Genomic DNA, 19,948 nt, shown 5'->3' with positions numbered 1-19,948 from the left:
GTGTAATTAAAAAATCTACAGAGAAAGGCTGTGTGGCCAACAAAACGACATAAGAAGTGTTCAGGGCCAAGTGTGGACGCAGAGAGGGGCGAGCTGCCTGGGGGGCCGGGAGCGCAGCCCGAGGATGGGGCTTCTTGCCGGGTCCGGTTTGGGGGTTTCGGGGCAGAACCAGGGTTCCCAGGTAGAGCGGATTGGAGAGTTAGGGTGGTCGGAACGTTGAGCGCAGACAACCCGGTACTCTGCGGACCGGGTCGCGGAGAGGTCCGGCCAGAAAGTCCTGGCCCCGCGTCGGCCACCCGCACAGCTCGCTTCGGCCCAAGAAGCTGTGGACCCGGCGTGTCCTCGGCCAACTCACGCGTACTGGAGGGGCGGCCGACCTGTGGACTTCCCCGACTCTCTGGCCAACCCGCGCCTGCGCTCCTCGTCGGGCCCGCCCGCTCCCCGCCCCGCCCCATGCGCCCTGCCCCGCCCCCCTCAGCTCTCATAGGCTGGCTCCCAGGCCGCGCTCGCGGGCCTGCCAATGGGAGCGCGGCGCGCCCCGTGGCACGTGCACCCTTTCAGCCCCACGGAGAGCGAGCCAGCCTAGCTTTCAGGGCGGAGGCGCGCGGGGCGGGGGCGCGCGAGGAGGGGCGGGATGCAGGGGCGGGGCGCGGGCGACGCGGCGCGCTGATTGGCCGGCGCCGCGTTCCGAGGCCGTTAACGGCGGCGCGGCCGGGCAGCGGCTCCAAAACAAAGGGCAGGCGGCCCGCGGGGCGGCGGCGGGAGGATGCCTCGCGCCCTGCCAGGGCGCCAACGGCCGCAGCGCGTGCCGGGCAGCGCCGTGGCCGCCTGGGAGCCGAGCCCGCGCTGACGGGGGTCCGGGCCGGATGGGCGCTGCGGGCCGGGGCGCGGACCGCCGAGCGGCCGTGAGTACTGGCGGGCCTGCCCCTGCGGCGCGGGCGGCAGCTCGGCGGCGCCCGGCGGACCTGCGGCTGCGGGCGGGGCGCGGAGGCACCTGTTGGGCGTCCGGACGGCGGGGCGGGGCGGGCCGCGCCGCCGTCCATTTCGTCTGGTCTGATTTTCTGGTTTGTTGCTGCTTGGCTCCCTCCTTTTTGGAGCGGACCGCAAAGCCTAATCTTTGTTTTTTCCCCGCTTTCTTCCCTGCTTGTCTCCGCCCCCTCCCCACCCTGGCCACGAAAAAATTAGAGAATGAAGTAGAAGCCCGATGACAGTAGGTCTTTCCCTCTTAAAAAAAAAAAGTCGCGATTGGGGAAGGAAATGACAAAAGAGGTCTCCTAGGAATGTTTATTTCAAGTTGGCCACATCAAGCTGGCGACCCAGATGAACTGTCCGTTTTAGCGCTCCCCTTGAGGCACTGGGTTCATTAAGGCAGAGCTCGTAAAAGCCTTGGCTTTGGAAACCGGCCAGTAGGGTCCCTCTCCTCAGGCCTGTCTCTGGTGGACATCTTTGATGTCCAAGTTATGTAGCCAGTTCTAGGCTGGAATTCCATTGTAGATCCTTAATGGCCTGGAAAGACACCAGGTTCCCCACCCCCAAGCTTTCTTTGTTCAACTGCATTTCTTCTTCCTCTTTCTGTCCAAAACGTACACACCTTAACCTGTTGTTTCCTTTGCCAAAAAAAAATGTATTCTCTCCGCCCACCAGGCTCTCACTCCTAGCTGCCCAAGGCCTTAGCAGGATGCTTACCTCCGCTGGGGAACCTTTCCGGGTGTCTCTGCCCATCTCCTGTCATCTGTACGCCCTCCAGCCTCCGCTCCCTGTTGGTAGATGTGACAAATGCTTGCTGAGCCCCTGTCCCAGTCTAGGAGCCGGCGCTGAGTTTTATAATCCTGCCCTGGCTCCCCTCCCCTAGCTGTGGGCTCCCAGGCCGCAGTAGTGGTATGTCTGAGGAATGCCAATACTGAGGCCCTCCTACACCCCTAGGCTCCCTCGCCGCACATTGTGCAGGGGTAGAGAGTGCCTTCTACTGTGGGAGGCCCTCAGAGCAAGGCCCAGGACAAAATCATGTCCTATCCCAAGACAGTGCAGGGACTGGCCTGTATGGGGCATTAAAAAAAAAAAAAGAATAATCTTAATTTCCAATCTGAGCAGTAGTTTTGCTTTTAAGCGAACTTCTCCTTTTGGAATGACTTTAGAGTCACATGAAAGTTGCAGTCCCAGTATGGCCACACCAGTGTTCTCCCTTGTTACTGTCCCACATCACCACCACACAGCTGCCAAAATTAAAACCTGACATGGATATGTTGTTTTAGCCCGACTCCACACATTAAGTCTTTCCAGTTTTGCAGCACTGAGATGTATAGAGCTCTTTATGTTGAAAGCAGTGTTCCTGTAATATCTAAGTTCCTGTGGCGGGCAGGGATGGGAGTGGAGAGGCCAGGGGGCTGCCATGTAGTTTTAATGTCTGTTTCTCCCTGGAGGACTGATAAATGGAAAATAGTTTAGAATATGGAAAATGGTTTAGAATATGAAGAAGCAATAGAAGTCCCCCTGCTTTAAAACCATTCTCCGACACTCCTCATTCCAGATTCATTTGGTTTTAAATTTTTAGAAAGCTAGATGTGCTGATCAGCAAGACCTCTAGAGAGTGGGAATTCTGACAAGAGATTTTGGAGAAATTGGAGAAAGTTCTGAACAGCCAAGACACAGGGCTGAGGGCTCTGGGGAGGGCAGTGTGCGCTGGATTCAGGAAAGAAGCCACCATTCCTCCTGTGACAGACACCAGGAAGCTGCTGGCACCTGCCCTCTCATGACAGTAAAGCGGAAATCTTGGAGCCAGCCCGTGGAAGTGCCCACCCCGGAGGGTCCTCCCTGGGGCCTTGTGAGGAGTCGAGATGAGCTTGCCAACTTCCTCCAAACTAACAGCAACACGTGTGATTCTCTGGACTGCCCCGTGAACTGAGTGTGTCCCCCATTTTACAGATAAGGTGACAGCTTGGCTTGAGGCCCCCACAGCCACCACGTATGGCACAGTCTGCGTCACATCTTTCAGCCTTGCTGCCCGGCAGCCTGTCTCCTGCCAGACCTCACCTGCCAGCCCCTTGCGCCGCCTCCTGCCCTCCCGGGCTCGGCACGCTCTCCCCTGGGTGCTGGCCATTCCCACTCCTCTGTGGCTCTGGTTGTTCCTTTGCCGCTAGTCGGGGCCTCAAATCTTTGATCAGGTTTCAGTTTGCATGTGACTAGTAAGATAGTTGGGGATTCCTGATCTTGTTCATCCCCTCCCGTCAGTCTTCTGGGTCAGCCGAGAAGGCCAGCCTTGCCTTTGTGGGCCTGCGTCTTCCCTTCATCATGTTCTTAGCAAGGAAGCCGGAGACCTCTGCTAGGATGTGTCCCAGGGCCTTGGCTGGGGGAAGCTTGGTTACTAGTGGGAAAAGTAAAAAGGGTACATCACTGGTTCTTCAGCGGCACAGCGCCCACCTGTTCATCAGTCCTCTCGCAGGAGACACAGGCAGGAGGAGGAGAGCTGGGGACAGGCCCCGGGGGCAGTGGAGTTGCTGAGACCCGCTGAAATCCCCAGAGAGGCGGGGCAGGTGGGGGCCTGTGAGGGGCCTTCCTGGGGGCACTGCATCGGTGGGGGCACTGAGGGAGTCTCTTGACCCCTCCCCGTGGGTGCAGTGCTCACCAGGGCCGCCATTCCTGGAGTGTGGAGAAAAGCCCTTCATCCTGTGACGCATGTAGGAAGGAAGTCTGTGTGTGTACAGAGAAGCTGGTATTGCCACAGGCAAATCACACCTGTGCTGTTGCCCTTTGAGGGAACCTTCCAGGTCTTTCCAGGTCTGTGTGTGCAAGTTTGAATAGTCAGTATAACACTTGGTATCAAAATGAAAAGTTAAAAAACAGTGAAGAGGAAGCCACCTTCCTACTATCCCTGTCTCCAGCCTGCGGTGCCCCCTGGAATGTCTGCATGTGTTTATCGTGGCATTTGCCAGTCTCTTGTGGGTAGACTTGAGATGGTTTCTGCTGCTTGTTATTATAGGCAATATTGTAGCAACCTTTGTTTTAGCCCTTTATTTTGCACATGTGCAGGTCATTCTGGAGGTAAATGCCCAGGATGGACCCTAGGTTCCCGGATGTTGGCCTGAGATCACTGATAGGCACTACCAAGTGGCTGCATACCTGTGTGCCCGCACCAGTGGTGTCACCGAGTTTTAAAAAATCTTTGCCACCTTGCTTGGATGTAAGACAGTTAACGGTGTGATATACCTTTGATGTGTGTCATTGTGTTCCCACCCGTTGATGTTTCTGACAGGCAGAGTGGCCCAGGGTGTAAACTGGCTTTGATCCCAGCTCCGCATCTTCCAGGTGTGCAGCTTGGCAGGGTGGTTAACCTCTGGGCCTCATTTCTGTGTCTGCACAGTGGGGCTAATAAGTACGTGGCTCTCTTAGGGCTGCTGCTGCTAATTCATTTAGTTCTCTCTCCGGCCTGGCTGGCAGGCCCTTCAGGGCTGCTGGGTTTCGTTTTCTGGGATGTACACAGACATCCCTGCCTGTGCTGCCTGCCATGACCTCGGGCTGTCATGCATCTGTTGGAGAATGTTCGCTCTCCACCAGTGCAGACCCCAGTCCTCTGACCCCGACAGGTCCACTTCCTAGCCTGCTCCCAGGAGAGGTGGAGGACTGCACCTCAAGCCTGCGTGCCAGGCGGAGGTACTGCCATGAGGAAAAGTGAAAGAACATGGGCAACAGAATGGGGCCCTGTGGGCACAAGGGTCCAGCGGTGCTTAAAGCGAGAGGGGGGCCCCCAGTGCCTGGGCAGCACCCCCCTCCATCCCCTGAGTGGCCCGGCTGCTCCGTGTAGGTCTACTTCTCAGTGTTTTTGTCTGTAGGAGCCTGGTGACGGCACCATATGGACATGGCCTGAGTCACGTTCTCTTAAATTATACATGCTATTTTAGGAGAGAAATTTCTGGAATCCAAAATACTGTTTTTTTTGCTCTAAAAAATTGCCCCATACTAATATCTTTCTGGGGGATGGCCGCTGCCAGACCCAGGCAGGGACCATAGTCGGTGTGGGGCCTTAGAGTTACCCCAGGGTGGCTCCTGGCTTGCCAGATCTTGTTGTAAATGCCTATTTGCACACTGGTTGCCTGAAGACTTGGCTGTGTTTGCCCTGTGCGACAGTGGAGTCCCATTTTAAAGTCAAGTTAAAATTCACACAATGTGCTGCTCAGTGACCCGTGAATCCGGGCCTGGCCTCTGCTCTGCAGGGACCCCTTTGGGGTGGTGAGAGGTGGAGGGAAGGGCTGAGAAGGTGACACGTGAGGCACACCCTGCCTTTGAAGGGCTGCCCGTGAGCACGGAGCATGGGCCGGGCCCAGTAGAGGTGGCAGGAGCCCGCCACCGGGCTGCTCCCAGGAAAGGGGCCTTCAGGACCGCCAGTGGCCCAGGAGGCAGAGGGCTCCTCGTAGTGGGGGCCATCCTGGAGAGCCTGCCGTGGAATGACAGCTGTGCGTGGCACTGAGCCTCCCACAGCCCACAGAAAACTCCTGGCAAGTTGCAACTTTTAAAGGTCCTGTCCCATGCAGAGGTAACTACAGGTCACACGAGGGGGTGCCCCCATGCTGATTATGGATCAAAATGAGATAAAGTGGAGGGCAGTTTCTGTAGTTCTCCACCAGTGTCTTTCAGGTGGGGCGGTGACAGCCCCTGAGGGGCCCTACAACCTTCATGAGAGGGAAACCCGAGGAAAGGGTACAGGAGCTCAGACAGAAGTTTAGTAATTTAAGGCTCCTTTCAATAAAATGTGAAAAACTCAGTTGAAGATATTAAAACAGACTCAATAAGATACGAAGTGAAAATGAATTCCTTCCTTCCTTACCGGCGTTGGTAACCAGTGACCTCCCTGGGGCACGCTGGCGAGCTTATCAGAAGTGGGAGGGATGCCAGCGCTCAAATTGATAAAGGACCCAGGAGCCTGAGGCAGCAGATACAGTCCAGTGAAATGTGCTGGGACTAATGTGACGTCCTGTCCTTGATTCTCAAGAAACTCAGGGAAAAATTCAAGATTGGCACATGACTTAATGGCAGCCAGTGCGGGGAATGATTAAGGTTTTGGGAATCACTAATTGGGAAAACCTAATGTAATCAGACTAATTCAGAAATACCTTAACCCTTGGTTGTGGAGACCATATGTTGGAGAACGAAATGGGCTTTATTTTGCAAAACAGATGTATGGGTGTGAGCGTGTGTCCCTTGTACGGAAATGTCCTCTCAGTACTGCTAGCAGGCTTCCTCTGTTGGGAAATGTGATGAGCTGGTGATTTTTGTTTATGGCATACAATACGATCCAACTTTGTTTTTCTTTTCCTGTAGATACCCAATTATACGCCATTTTCTGGAAAAACCTCTTTGCCAGTGAGTTGTGGCGCCGCCTTGGCCGTGTCTGGCTTCGTGTCTCCGTAGGTCTGTTTCAGGCCTGCTTCCAGCTCTCGCTGGCCCGCCTCCTGTCCTGCACCGGCACCTCTTGCACAGAGGTGGCTGTCTCTCAAAGAGTGTCCTGACCAGTTTTTGGCCTTTGATATGATGGGGTTCAGGACCCAGCACCCTGAAATATGTCAGCTTGACATATCGAATGTCTTAAGCTGGAGGAATCTGAGAAAATGGCACAAGCAGGAAGGTCACTCTGACCTCCCACCTCACCTGTTTTCCCTGGAACAGGTCGTAAAATGCCCATGTGAAAGGTGCCCTCCCTGGCCAGGAGGAGGGAAGACATTTTTCTTGCCAAAGAAGGGGAGTTTGGGGCTGAGAGATCAGTACAAACCAACCTTCTTGAATTCACCCTGTCTTGCGACTTCACTGGGGACTCCCTCCAGCCCAGGCCTCGCCGCCTTGTCAGTTCTTCACAGAAACAACTTCACAGTTGTTTCTTTGCCTGAAAGGTATGGAAGCTTCTGGCTCTGGACAGGTCTTCAGGTCTCCATCCTCTCGTGCAGGTTCGCAGGGACATGTAAAAGCTCAACACAATCTGTACGCCTTTCTTGTGTCAATCCTTGCCAGCTCAATTTTTCAGACCCAGCCAGAGATGCTATAGACACTTCTAGAGTCAATTTTAAAATCAAATGTGCATGCAAACACACACATACCCCTTTTGATTTGAGTTGCATTTAATTTAAAAAGTATGTAGAGACTGATGGACAGTGACTGCAATGGGTATGGGGGGAACTCAATAATATGGGTGGATGTACTAACCACATTGTATTTCATGTGAAACTTTCACAAGAGTGTATATCAATAATACCTTAATTTAAAAATTGTAATAAAAAGTATGTAGGGGAGGATTCCTTTATTACCAACATCCCCCAGTCCTGGCCTGAGGTTTAGTGTATCAGGTTGAGCTTAGCTGCTGCATCGGACAGTTGCAATGTGCCCTCTTTCTCTTTTCTGGTATAGCTCTCCACCTGTTTACTCAGGTCTTCTGTAATGCCCCTCAAAGCTGTATAATATTCTCTATAAAGGTGTTCCAGGCTTGGGATTATTCTTATTTTGTGTTGTTATCCTGGCACATAAGAGTGCATTTTCCCTCACAATCTTTATGCCTGTTTCCTGCTCTTGCAGACCTCCGAGCTGCCTGGGACTTCTGGTCCTAGTGAACGATCGTGGAGCTGTAGAGGGCAACCTAATTTATTCCTTATCTCAGAAACAGTGTTTTCTAAGTTTTACCATTAAGCATGGGGTTAATGGTACTGTGGGGGTTTTTAGCTGTCTCTTAATGGATAAGGAAGTTCCCTGATATTCTTAGTCTGCTTTGAATGTTTTTCAAATTGTGAATGGATGTTAATTGTCAGATGCTTTTTCTGCACCTGTGGAGATGAAAAGATTAAGAGAACAATTGGTAAATTTTATTAGCTAAATATTCTAATGTTAAATGATCTTATATTTGTGTGACTAAGTCAACTTTATTGTATTTTATTATCCTTTTAAAATAGTATTAGATTCTGTTTGTTGGTAATTGGTTAGGGTGTTTGCATCTAGGTTCTTGAGAAGAAAATGACAGTGAATTCATTTCGTTCTTTCACTGCCCTGGTCAGCTTAGTTACCGGGTTGAGCTTCCTGCGTTAGACGCTGGGGGGCGCTCCCTCCGTCTCTTTCCTGGGAGTGTTAGTGTCAGATTGGAATTACTCCTTCCCTGAAGTTTAGTAGAATTTACTAGGGAGGTTTTCTGGGCCTGGAAGTTTGATTTGTGTGTGTATGTGTGTTTGTGTGTGTACTGAGAGAGGAAACTTTACCAGTGATTCGATTTTTGTATTGTTTATATAAGATTGTTCAGGTTTTTATTTTTTCTTGAGTCATATTTTTAAGTTATATTTTTTCTGGAAATTTATCTGTGTGGTTTACATTTTCAAATACATTGATTCAAGTTGATCCCAGCATCCTCTTACCCATGACTCTTATCCACAGGAGGAGAGATCCTGTTTCCATTTCTGGCCACTTATTCCTCTGGTGTGCTCTTCCCCGCCCTGATCAGTCAGCCCCCATCTCTTCCAAGAACAAACTTTAGCTTGGTAGATCCTCTCTGGTGTAGCCATGTTTTTCTTTTATGTTTAATTTATTTGTTATTTATTTTCTTCCTTATGTTTTCTTTGGGGCTGTTTTTCTGTTACTTTTCTACCTTAAAGATGGTGTTTAACTTATTAATTACACCTGTCTTATTTTCTTTTTTTTTGTAGATAATTATTTTTTTATTGAAGGGTAGTTGACACACGGTATTACATTACATTAGTTTCAGGTGTACAACATAGTGATTCAACATTTATATACATGACAATTCTAGGTACCAGCTATCACCATACCAAGCTGTTACAATATCTTGGCTATATTCATTACATCCCGGTTACTTATTATTTTACCATTGGAAGTGTGTACTTTTTTTTTTTTTTTTGTGACGGCATCTCTCATATTTATTGATCAAATGGTTGTTAACTACACCTGTCTTATTTTCTAACACATATCATATAAGGTTATAATTTCCCTTTAAGTTCCAGTAAGTATTTATTATTGTTTGTTTAAATTTTCTGAATTCTGTTATTCTTAGTCCCATGAGTAAGTATATAGAAATACATTTCTCAATTTATAAGCATGTCAGGATTTTTCTAGTTATTTTTTTATTATTGATTTCTAACTTAATTGTATTGTGGTCAGAGAATATACTGTTGTTTCATTATTTGGGAATTTGTTGAGAGTTGTAAGGTCGGCTTTTATAAATCTTTGTGTGCTTCCAGTGAGTGTGGATTCTGCTCTTAGACACAGCTTTGTCCTGGCCGTGGGTCTGTCGCTGTAGTGTGCCCGCCCTGTTCATCCGTACTTGTTTGTGTTTGTTCTATTGGTCACTGAAAGAGGTAATAAAATATAAATGTATTGATACTATTATTTATATGCTATATTTTATATATATACTATAAATGTGTACTATGTTAAATATATCTATATATTATATGCTATATATATTATATAATTACATATTATAAATATATACTATATACCATATAAATTATGTATAATTAGTATATATTTATTTGTATTAAGTATACTATATATTTTTTATTAGGGTATTATTGATATACACTCTTATGAATGTTTCACATGAAAAAACAATGTGGTTACTACATTTACCCATATTATCAAGTCCCCACCCACACCCCAATGCAGTCACTGTCCATCAGTGCAGCAGGATGCCAGAGATCCACTATGTCCCTTCTCTGTGATACACTGTTCTCCCCGTGATCCCCCACACCATGTGTACTAAACATAATACCCCTCAGTCCCCTTCTCCCTCCCTCCCCACCCACCCTCCCAAGCCCCTCCCGTTTGGTAACCGCTAGTCCCTTCTTGGAGTCTGTGAGTCTGCTGCTGTCTTGTTCCTTCAGTTTTGCTTCGTTGTTATACTCCACAAATGAATGAAATCATTTGGTACTTGTCTTTCTCCACTTGGCTCATTTCACTGAGCATAATACCCTCCAGCTCCATCCATGTTGTTGCTAATGATAGGATTTGTTTTCTTATGGCTGAATAATATTCTACTGTGTATATGTACCTCATCTTCTTTATCTATTCATCTACTGATGGACACTTAGGTTCCTTCCATATCTTGGCTATTGTAAATAGTGCCGCGATAAACATAGGGGTGCATATGTCTTTTTGAATCTGAGTTGTTTTCTTTGGGTAAATTCCTAGGAGTGGAATTCCCGGGAATGGTATTTCTATTTTTAGTTTTTTGAGGAACCTCCATATTGCTTTCCACAATGGTTGAAATAGTTTACATTCCCACCAGCAGTGTAGGAAGGTTCCCCTTTCTCCGCATCCTCACCAGCATTTGTTGTTCCTATTCTTTTCAATGTTGGCCATCCTAACTGGTGTGAGGTGGTATCTCATTGTGGTATCTCATAATTCAAACCACAATGCATTTCCCTGATAATTAGCGGGAGCATCTTTTCATGTGTCTGTTGGCCATCTGAATTTCTTGGAGATGTGTCTGTTCATATCCTCCACCCATTTTTTAATAGGCTTATTTGCTTCTTGGGTGTTGAGGCATGTGAGTTCTTTATATATTTTGGATGTTAACCCCTTGTTGGATATGTTGTTTACAAATATATTCTCCCATAGAGGTCATTATCTTTCAGGGCCCTGAAGAGCACCTCACCTGCTGCCTTCTGGGTTCCATTGCTCTACTTGGGAAGTTCTGTTGAAAGATGATTTTCTCTCCCCTTCTGGATGATTCTAAGACTTTGATTTCTTTTTCTTTGGTGTTGTATAGTTTCATTGTTATGTGACCAGGTGTGGCTTTATTTTTATTTTTTTGTAGGATTATTGAGCTTAAGTCTTTAGATTGGTGTCTTTATTCAATTCTGGAAAAACTGAAGAAATCATTCTCTCTTCATACAGTTCCTCCGCCTCATTCCTCTCATTTTACCGTCTGTAAATCTAAATACAAGTCTGTCTTTTGGTGCTATTTCCAAGAAATTTCTGCCAAATCAATGTCATGAAGACTTCTCTGTTTTCTTCTAAGAGTTTTATAGTTTTAGTTCTTATATTTAGGTCTTTGATCCTTTTTGAGTTAATTTTTGTATACGGTGGGAGGTAGGGTCCAACTTCGCTCTTTCACATATGTGGATATCCAGTTGTCCCCCACCATTTGTTGAAAAGACTGTCCTTTCCACACTGAATGGTTTTGACAGCCATGTTGAAAACCATTTGGCCATATTCAAGGGTTATTTCTGGACTGATACTTAATTTTTAAAGGATAAATTAATACTGGATACATCACACATGTTCCTAAATGCCATTATGCTTTGAGTCATTAATTCCGTGGCTGGGACAGGATGGGACCAGGGCCGCCATCAGCCTCACTTAGATGGGGTCTCACTGTCTGTGCTGCTTTCACGTTGCCTGAAGCCACATGTTGTAAGATGTATTTGACGAAATGTTTTTGTCAAATTATTTGTATGTAAACCTGTCACTTCCAACTAAATTTAGAATGGCTAAACAGTGACTAGGCATCAGTATTCTATTTGTGTACAATTAATTAATATACAGAATTAGATCTTTAACTTCTAGTCCTGCTCACCCCCAACCCCATTCTCCAAAACCCATGCCTCCTGAACACACTTCCTTGATGCGCTTCGTTCTTTCCACGACCCGCTGCTTTGTCTTGATTTGGGACAGGTCGTGACGCTTCGCTCTCATCCCAGCCGCGTGGACAGCTGCACACGCCCCCCGAGCGCCGGCGGCTCTCGCGTGCATGTTTCAGTGTCTGCTTTGTCGGCGAGCCCAGAGCTGCCGTTCTTCGAGTGCCGGCGCCGAGCTAAGCGAGGAGGGTCCAGCGGACACGGTGAAGATGACAAAGCCCAAGACCTTCCAAGCTTACCTGCCAAACTGTCACCGAACGTACAGCTGCGTCCACTGCAGAACCCACCTGGCCAATCACGACGAGCTGATATCCAAGGCAAGTGGTTTGTGTCTAGACATTGATGAGGTGCCTTAACAGGGCTTATCGCACCTGATTGGTCGGTGACTACTCAAGCATCACGTGACTTTCCGGTCCGCTGGGCCCTCAGTCTGGAGCCTTAGGGGCAGCACTGGTGGAGGTTCCGTGCGTGATCAGGCGCGGCTGTGCCTTGTCTTGCCCCCGACCTTTGCACAGTGGGTGGGCTTGGCGGGCAGGGCAGCTGGGACCCCCAGAGATCATGAAGTGAGTGAGATGGGCATTTGTCAGAGCAGAAAAATTAATGTAAAACCAGAGAACACTGAAGGAATAAAGAAGTCTGGAAGAATCTGAAAATAGCTTTTCAAACTCATAGAATGGTGGGGAAGAAAGGAAGCCATCATGGGGGAGGTGGGCTCTTTCAAGAAAATGCCTGGGAGGGGCGCTCTGACCAGCTCGCCGCTGCCCTGGGCGCTGTGCCGGGTGGGGGGCGCCCCTGCTGAAGTCGAACTCGCTCCCGGCAGCACGGGGGGTTACAGTGAGCCACGGGGGGGCATTTCCGACGGTGCGGACCTGGTGGAGGGGCGCCTGCTGCCCCGGGGAACAGTGACAGGCCCCTCCCTCTCCGCACCCGCCCAGGTCCCGACCCCTCCCCCCCAGGTCATGACCCCTCGCCCGCAGCTCCGCCTCCCTGGGCTCTGGCCTCCTTGCACCGTTACTGCACACGCTCACCGCGGAGGGAGGAGGCCCAGCCGCAGGCTGCTAGAGGCGCCGGCCTGGGGGACCTGGCCAGCCTCCGTCCGTGCTTGTTACCAGTGGTTGGGGCCCCGGCCCGGGGGGTCGTCTCTGTGGGCAGGCCCGGCGGTTGGAAGGCTCCGGTTTGACCTGCGGGCCACATCTGGCCCCCGGTCCGTTCTGAGGCGTTACTGGGTCACAGCCACGCTCGTCTGTTTGTCAGGTGCGGCTACCGTCCTGTGTGCAGCGTAGTGGCTGCCGCGAGGCCGCACGGCCCCCAAGGCCTGAAGTGTCCGTCGTCCGGCCCGGACGGCCGGGGTCTGCAGAGCCCTGCCCCAGCCAGCCCTCGCCGTCGCTCCTGCCCAACCCCAGCAGACCTTTAATACGCTTCTCTTCTCTGCAGTCTTTCCAGGGAAGTCAGGGCCGCGCCTACCTCTTCAACGCCGTGTGAGTATGGCTGCCGCTAGCCTGCGCAGCGCGGCCGCTGCCGGACGGGGTTTGCTGCCTCTGTACCTCCGCCCGTCCCACAGCCGGAGTGTGTCGGCAGGCGTCACCGCTGGCTTGGAACCCCCGTGTCTGCATGTGATCTCGCATGTGCTCTGTAGCCTGAGAGTTTCGGGAAAGGGTGACGCTGAGGAATGAGCGCCCCCACGGTGTGGCTTCCGCCCATCTGGTGGATTTGATGGTTGTACAGCCTGTCCCATCTTGGGATTCTCACGGGGAAATAAAAGCTGTTCCTGCTTAAAAGGTGGTGGTGGGCAAGGGTCGGGGAGGCAGGGAGTTCAAAAGAAACGTGCTGGGTTTCTGGTAACCAGTTGGCTGAAGAAAATACCAGCCAAGGGTGGGAGCCAGGTTCTGGAAATGCCCGTCCCCAGTCCCCAGCGCCACCTGCCTCCTTTCCTGCAGGGTGAACGTGGGCTGCGGCCCCGCAGAGGAGAGGGTGCTCCTCACCGGCCTGCACGCCGTCGCGGACATCTACTGTGAGAACTGCAGAACCACGCTTGGGTGGAAATATGTGAGTGACCGGCTTATTCTGACATTCAAAGAGGGCTCAAATTTACTATAAAAAATAAAACATACAAATGGAAACAAAATCTGCAAAGGATTAAGACCTCTCCCTGAAAGTGTTGGTCAAAGAAAGCATTTTTTAAATAGAATTTTTGGCCCTATTAAAGATGTGTGTATCATGGCACACCTGCAGGGCAGGGGTGCCTGGCCCCCCCTACAAACACCGTGCTCCCTCAGGGGGGGAGGCTGTCCCACTGTTTGGCTGGGGCCCAGGGTGGCTGGTGACATGCTTATTAGCAGGAGTGGTCACAGCAGACGCCTGCTGGCTGGGCGCCTTGTGCACCCAGGACCTATCCATGGGAGCTAAGCGAAGCCGTCCCACCCCATTCCAGCCTTTCGGTCCGTGGCTCCCTCCCTCCTACCACCGCTGAGGCCCAGCCTCCCCCTCGCTCGCTTAGGGTTTGGCCCTGGGAAGCCTCTCTGGCACCACCCTCCCCAGCCTTCCTCTGATCTCAGCCTACTTGGACCTCCTGCTGAAACTCCCAGACTTGCGGCTCTGCCCAGCTCCTGCCCTGGCAGAAGGCACCTGCCGCTCCTCGCACGCCCAACCACCTCCAGCCTGGGAGAGGCCCGGTGGCGTGGCGCCTGTCCTCGTGGAGGTGGTCTCCTGCAGCCACTCTGGTTTTCATCAGGACCACCTGCTGTCCCTCATCTGGAATTCCTGGCCATTTCTTGTCTCCCTGATCCCCATCACTTATGAGGGATCTCTGGGGTGGAGCACGGCTCTGGGAGGCCCGCGTGCTGCTCCAGCAGGTCCATGGTGTACCTGCTTCACCCTCCTGTCACCCAGGGCCCTGGCAGCAGCACTGTGCCCCTCTTGCTGCCTCCCGATGGCCCTGCCCTGGTAGGTGCTCAGTGGCACGTTGGAATTTACATTTCCTCACCAGCATGACTGCACTTACCAAGCGCAGCAGTCCAGAGTGACTCCCATTCCCCCCCTGGGGAGCGTGGCACGGGGACATCTGGGAACACAACGCTAAGGACCGAGTTTCTTGACTAAGAGGGCCATGAAGCTGTAATGAAGTTCCTCTATCCTGAAACCTCTCTCCTTTCTTCTCTTCAAGGAGCATGCCTTTGAGAGCAGTCAGAAATATAAGGAAGGAAAATTTATCATTGAGCTTGCCCACATGATCAAAGACAATGGTTGGGAGTAAAGAGAAAACTTTCCATTTTCTTTTGAATATTATTTTGTGAAAGAGACTGTGAATGTCACGGAAATGGGAGCATTCTGGACAACACTTTCTTGAACTTGAGCCTCACGGGCTGGCCTCTCCCGGCCATCCCCTTGGGTAAGGCGTCCTTTCCAGTCTATGTCCTATTTGTATATATGGTTGTTTCTGAAATGTTTCAATGACTTTTTCCTAACTTCTCAAGTTCTAGAGAAAGAATTAACCAACTGATAACTTATCCATCTAGTTAATACCTTCGTCTGATCAATGCCTTTAAGGTAGTTTGGCCGTGTGCTCCTCCAAGTTTCATAGAAAACCAGACCTGATCCCCGCAGACCACAGAGCATCTCAGCAAGTTCACCCCTCTCTGAGAGTGAGGGTGTCGCAGCCCACTTTTTTCTAATTTGCAAAGCTACAAATTGGTTGTTCTTGCAGATGAGCTGTTGAGGTGTAGTTCTCATTTAGGAATTTCCAAAAGCAGTCAAAGAATCTATACACTAAGGGAATTTTTTTAGTCTTGTTCAAAAACAGACCACCACTGAAAACATTTTAAATAAGCTATAGAGAAATGTGTCTATGGAACGTCTTGTTTATTTAAGCCAACAGCTTCCTTATCCAGAGAGCAAGTGAACTAGTCATTAGCAAAAGCTGTTCTGGGACCCTGCAGGCATGCCGCACACAGGGCCACAGTTCCGCCGGGCTCGACACGGGCCTCTGTTGGTCAGCAGCTGAGTGGCTGCTCCATGGGGTTAATAGTTGAACGCACTGGACCGAGCAGTATCGGATTTCCCACTCTGATGTACTTGAAGAAAAAGAATTATTTTTGCATATGAGAGAGGCCAGAACAGGATAAACCTCAAAAGCTGAGATTTGCCAGATTGTTTTAACATTTTTTCAGCGAGTTGAAGACAGGGTTAAACTTCGTAAATGAAGATAGTTGGTTTACTTGGTGGGTCACCTGCACCCCACTGGTTCTGTCCTGTGGGATGACACAGAAGGGACCTGGATGGTGGCCTAAGGCCTGTGTTTCTGCCTCATATTTTAAGTTCCAATCCCCTGCGCCTTTGCAGGGAGAGCGGGCACTACACAGGGGTTTTGGCCAGTCTGCAGAAAAGAGGGGCCAAAAAACATTCCCAAGTAAGTTTTGGTTCTTGATGTTGTGACTCTGGCCATTGGCCCTGGCCTGTTGTTCCAGACATCTTGGGGAAACCCTCCGTGTGGTTGCCATGGAGTGAGACTCATGGGACCCCAGTGCCAGGGTGCAGGGGCAGATAAAGGGCCCTAGGGAGGCAGGGAGACAGGAAGGCAACACGCCCAGATATTTCTGAGCCTGGCGGAACGCCTCTGAAATTGCCTTGACATGATTAGCCCAGTGGCAGTGAGCGTCAGCTGGCTGGGGGCAGCGAGAGAATGGCTTCCAGTCTGGGCTGAGGGGTCCCCTCCCTGACTGCAGCCCTTCACTGAGCCTGAAGCCGGGCAGGCCCTGGCCCCAACTGGTCTGGTTCAGCCACTCAGCTAGAGTGGCCCTTTGCACCGTCTTTCTGCCTCGGACTGGAAGCCTTGGCATATGGGGGTGATGCTCTGGTGCGAGGACGTCGGTGAGAGTTAGTGTGCATAGTGTAACCCACGTCTTTTACCTGCAAACGCAGGTCTTTATACAGTGGTCTCTGCTGGCAGTTCCTCTCGTTGGCCGCTGCTTCCTGAGCCTATCCCAAAGATTCAGGCGGCCCTGGCAGTCCCTGTTTGTCCGTGTCCGGCTCTGCTCCTGCCCGGCCTCCAGGGCACCGGCACTCACGCAGCACACGCTCACTGCCATGGTCCTGAATCTAGAGACTTGTCACTAGTGAAGCTCGCACGTGAAGTGGCTCCAGTCTTCGGTGGGAGTCTCGTCGGGGCTCAGGCGCTGTCCTCGAGGGCACAGTGCTCATCCTGCCCCACCTCTCCTGGCGCCTCGGGTCGCATGACCCTTGGTGCTACAGCTCCCGGGCACCTTCCCCATCAAGAGCTTCACTTACACTGAAGACGCCTCTGAAATAATTCTGACCACCTTTGTACATACTAAGCTTAGGGGCATCTGCATGTCCTGGGCAAGGGCGCTGCCCCTCCGGTTTGAGCACGGTGTTGTACTGTCACGTGATGGCATTGGAACACCTGTACTAGAGGTCTTATGACTCGTATTGTCTGGTAACTGACGCCAGCAGCCGCTCTTTCCCATCTGTGGGTCTTCTGCAAAACCCAGGCCCTTTGAGGCCTACGACCTGAGCACACAACGGGTCCAGGAAGAGCGGTCCACCCACGGCCCTGAGCCTGGTGTTGGAGTGGCCCACCCTCTTAAATTCCTCAACACTAGGTAGCCCGTGATTTTTATTTTAAGTATTTAAAATACTGTTTTCCTTGAGGAGTGGGAGGTGTGCTGCCAGGATTATAGATGAATTAACCTCTGTGGTGTCCCCTGGGCACAGTGCATCTGCTGTAGAAATGTGGCTTAGTTTGGCTGCTGTTTTATATACATACATATATAGTATTTTTATACTTCCTGCTTATTCTTGGTGACATCTGTCAGCTATTAGGAGGGAGAAGAAATGGGAATTTTTTTCAAAAGTCCTTTAATTTGCCTGATGACCTCACCAGGTATTTACAAAATCCAAGTGATTTTAATACGTAGAAAACTTAAGCTTCAAAACAACCTACAGAAATGTAAACCCTTGTTTGTCAAAGGCTCTGGGGCAGGCCTGTTCTTGTGGCCCAGCCCTGGTGAGGCTGGACAGATGGACAGCAGGCCAGGGCCGGCCCGAAGGTCGGCGCCTAGAGGACTGCCTCGCTCCTGTGCACAAGCCTCCTTCAGTCCTGTGTCTGTGTGACTTAAAAATAAAGCTTCTGATGTCAGATGTGTCCTTTTTGGTAGCGCCACTTGTCCTGGGCGCCGTACTGCTGACGGACGCGTCCTAGTGTCCCGCAAGGGGGTCTGGGGTAGACAAGAGCCCCTCTCGGCGGCAGAAGCGGCTCCCGGAATGCTGTGCCACCCTCACCACCTGGCTGGGGCTTGCAAGGGACCTGAGAAGAGCCCCCTGTAACCGCCGCCCTCCCCACAGGAGCCCTGGGCATGCTCCCTATAGACTGTTGCCACACCCTGCTGTCCAGTGTGGACCAGGCTCCTGGGGACCACGCCAGCACAAACCAGGGGGCAGGCCTCACGAGGGAGTCCCACACACCTCTGCATGCACCTGGAAGGGGTAGGGGCGGGGGTGGGCAGGCTGTGAACTGAGGGCCAAGGGCCGGGACAAGGCCTCTGTAGAGCCCAGGTTGCTGGCTGACGGTTGTGGGCGGGGACTGTAGGGGGACAGGCCTTGTCCTCAGCACAGTGAAAAGCCAGTGACTGGCCCAAGGCACATGACAACAGCCCACAAGCTCTCAGGAGGCAACGTACACAGTGCTGGTGTGCATGTGCGTGACGGCCTTTACAGAGGCAGGTGCGAGAACCCAGGTGTGGGCTGGGGGTCAGCATCGGAGATGGGAGGGGGCAGGGTATGTCCTGAAGAAAGCTGTTGAGACTTGCTTGTGGAGCTGAAGCTGTGGGCGAGGAAAAGGAGAGAAACCCAAGGACACAGTCCGAGAAGGTGGGGTGACCAGCTGGAGGCATGGTGGCCTGTTCTGATCGGGAGTGAGAGGCACTGAGAAGGGGGTGTGGGGTGGACAGCGACACACTCAGAGCCTCAGGCTGCAGGAGGCAGCGGCCCCACTTCTGCAGTGGAGTTTCAGGAAAGCTGAGGTAGCAGGGTCAAGGTCAGGAGACTGGAAGCTGGGCCTATGGGCCGCAGGAAGCATGGAAGGCAACAAAGGACCAGTAGCTGTTTTCTGAAGACATTTATAGAAGACAGGGTCAAGGGAGGGGATCTCAGGGTGTGGCTGGCCTGGAGGCCCTGGGCCCAGGGCTGAGGGTTCGGTCAGAGGGGGCCTGCCAGGGCCTCTGCACGTCCGTCAGCCACAATGGGAGCTGGCTTCCCCCGTGGGTGCTGTTGTCACCATCCCGAGGCAGAGGCGGGTCCCAGTGGCCCAACCAAGAGGCAGAAAAGGTTTTTAGAAACACCCAGGATCTCATGTAGCCCCCGAGGTCTCTCTACTCACAGAGCTTGGAGCCCTGCCCCTCGGGTGTCCAGCTCGGAAGCTCTGGGGTCTGAGAATCTAACAAGTCCCAGGTGATGCCACTCGGTGGGGACCACACAGTAAATAATCCCTGAGATGATGGAAGTGTGGGGTCGGGAAGCCAGAGGAGATAAGCCCTTCCTCCCCCACCAGACTCGAGCCAAAGGCCAGTCTGAGAGTCAGACTCCAGGCCACTGGTGTGAGGACCCTGGTTCTGCCCAGGCCTGGAAAGGGCCAGTTGACGGCACTGGGGGAGGGATGCAGAGGCCTGCGGGCCCCTGGAAGGAGCTGGCAAGAGACAAGAGATTTGCTGAGTTGCAGCCAAAGGGCAGAACTGAGTGGCGTGCATGCAGGCCCCCAGCCGAGCCCCTACCGGGGTCCAGAGGTGGGCCTGCTACCACGAGCTGAAGTCCCCAAAACCTCGGCTGGGCTGCTTCTTGGCCACTGGGACGGCTGTGGTGGTTGACTGTTCTTCCTCCGCTACACGTTTCCTAGGAAAAGAACCACCCACTCCAGCTGCCGTGTGGGACCCAGGCCCTCCCATAGCCCCAACTTAATGTGGCATGACTGCCCACCACCCACCGAGCCCCCCTCTCCAGCCTGCCCAGTGGGTCCCCCTGCTCCCTCCTGCCTCACCCAGGGCCTGCTGCCCCGCCACTGGCAGGCTGACCTGGCGGCAGCATGCACTGGGCGACCACCGTGCAAAGAGAGGACTCCAGCCCGGGCCCCACTCACGTGGCCGCCGGGTTGATGTACTTGCCCACCCCCTGGCGGTATGTCTGGGGGCCCTGGCTCCCTAGCTTGGGCTGGCTGGTCTTCACTGTGCTTTCCGGGGCCGCCACCTCGAGCTGCGTCTTCCTGCGCTCCTCAGCAATCTGAGAGGAGAGGGCAGAGGCTGGCCTGAAGCCCCCAGGCT

The 19,948-nt window shown here is 52.0% G+C and overlaps 2 protein-coding genes across 6 annotated transcripts in view; one reads left to right on the top strand and one right to left on the bottom strand.

Annotated features, from left to right (window-relative positions):
* The first annotated feature begins 684 nt into the window (after positions 1 to 684).
* On the top strand, positions 685 to 17,775 carry YPEL1 (yippee like 1). 2 transcript variants are annotated; one of them, XM_057492472.1, is made up of 6 exons: positions 685 to 905; positions 11,659 to 11,938; positions 13,056 to 13,099; positions 13,559 to 13,667; positions 14,119 to 14,319; positions 14,785 to 17,775. In XM_057492472.1, exons 2-6 carry the CDS (start codon positions 11,735 to 11,737, stop codon positions 14,872 to 14,874), a joined length of 648 nt encoding a protein of 215 aa, XP_057348455.1. In that variant the 5' UTR covers positions 685 to 905; positions 11,659 to 11,734; the 3' UTR covers positions 14,875 to 17,775. The 2 variants fall into 2 exon arrangements, with proteins under 2 accessions (XP_057348455.1, XP_057348456.1); XM_057492473.1 differs by lacking the exon at positions 14,119 to 14,319 and having other exon boundaries at positions 694 to 905; positions 11,685 to 11,938.
* PPIL2 (peptidylprolyl isomerase like 2) overlaps positions 17,761 to 19,948 on the bottom strand; it is a 22,384-nt gene continuing 20,196 nt past the window's right edge. Inside the window, exons 19-21 of one of the 4 annotated variants that reach the window (XM_057492469.1) lie at positions 19,768 to 19,907; positions 19,406 to 19,523; positions 17,761 to 18,459 (exon numbers count right to left, since the gene is read on the bottom strand). In XM_057492469.1, the coding sequence (XP_057348452.1) occupies positions 19,427 to 19,523; positions 19,768 to 19,907 (237 nt within the window). In that variant the 3' untranslated portion in view covers positions 17,761 to 18,459; positions 19,406 to 19,426. Of the gene's footprint in view, positions 18,460 to 18,738; positions 19,524 to 19,767; positions 19,908 to 19,948 lie in introns of those variants that run through there. The other 3 variants (XM_057492470.1, XM_057492468.1, XM_057492471.1) reach the window with 3 other exon arrangements.

The sequence above is a fragment of the Manis pentadactyla genome, chromosome 14 (genome assembly GCF_030020395.1).
Source record: "Manis pentadactyla isolate mManPen7 chromosome 14, mManPen7.hap1, whole genome shotgun sequence".
Taxonomy (NCBI): domain Eukaryota; kingdom Metazoa; phylum Chordata; class Mammalia; order Pholidota; family Manidae; genus Manis; species Manis pentadactyla.
Note: the sequence above shows the minus strand (reverse complement) of the source record. Positions and strands in the feature narration are given on the sequence as shown.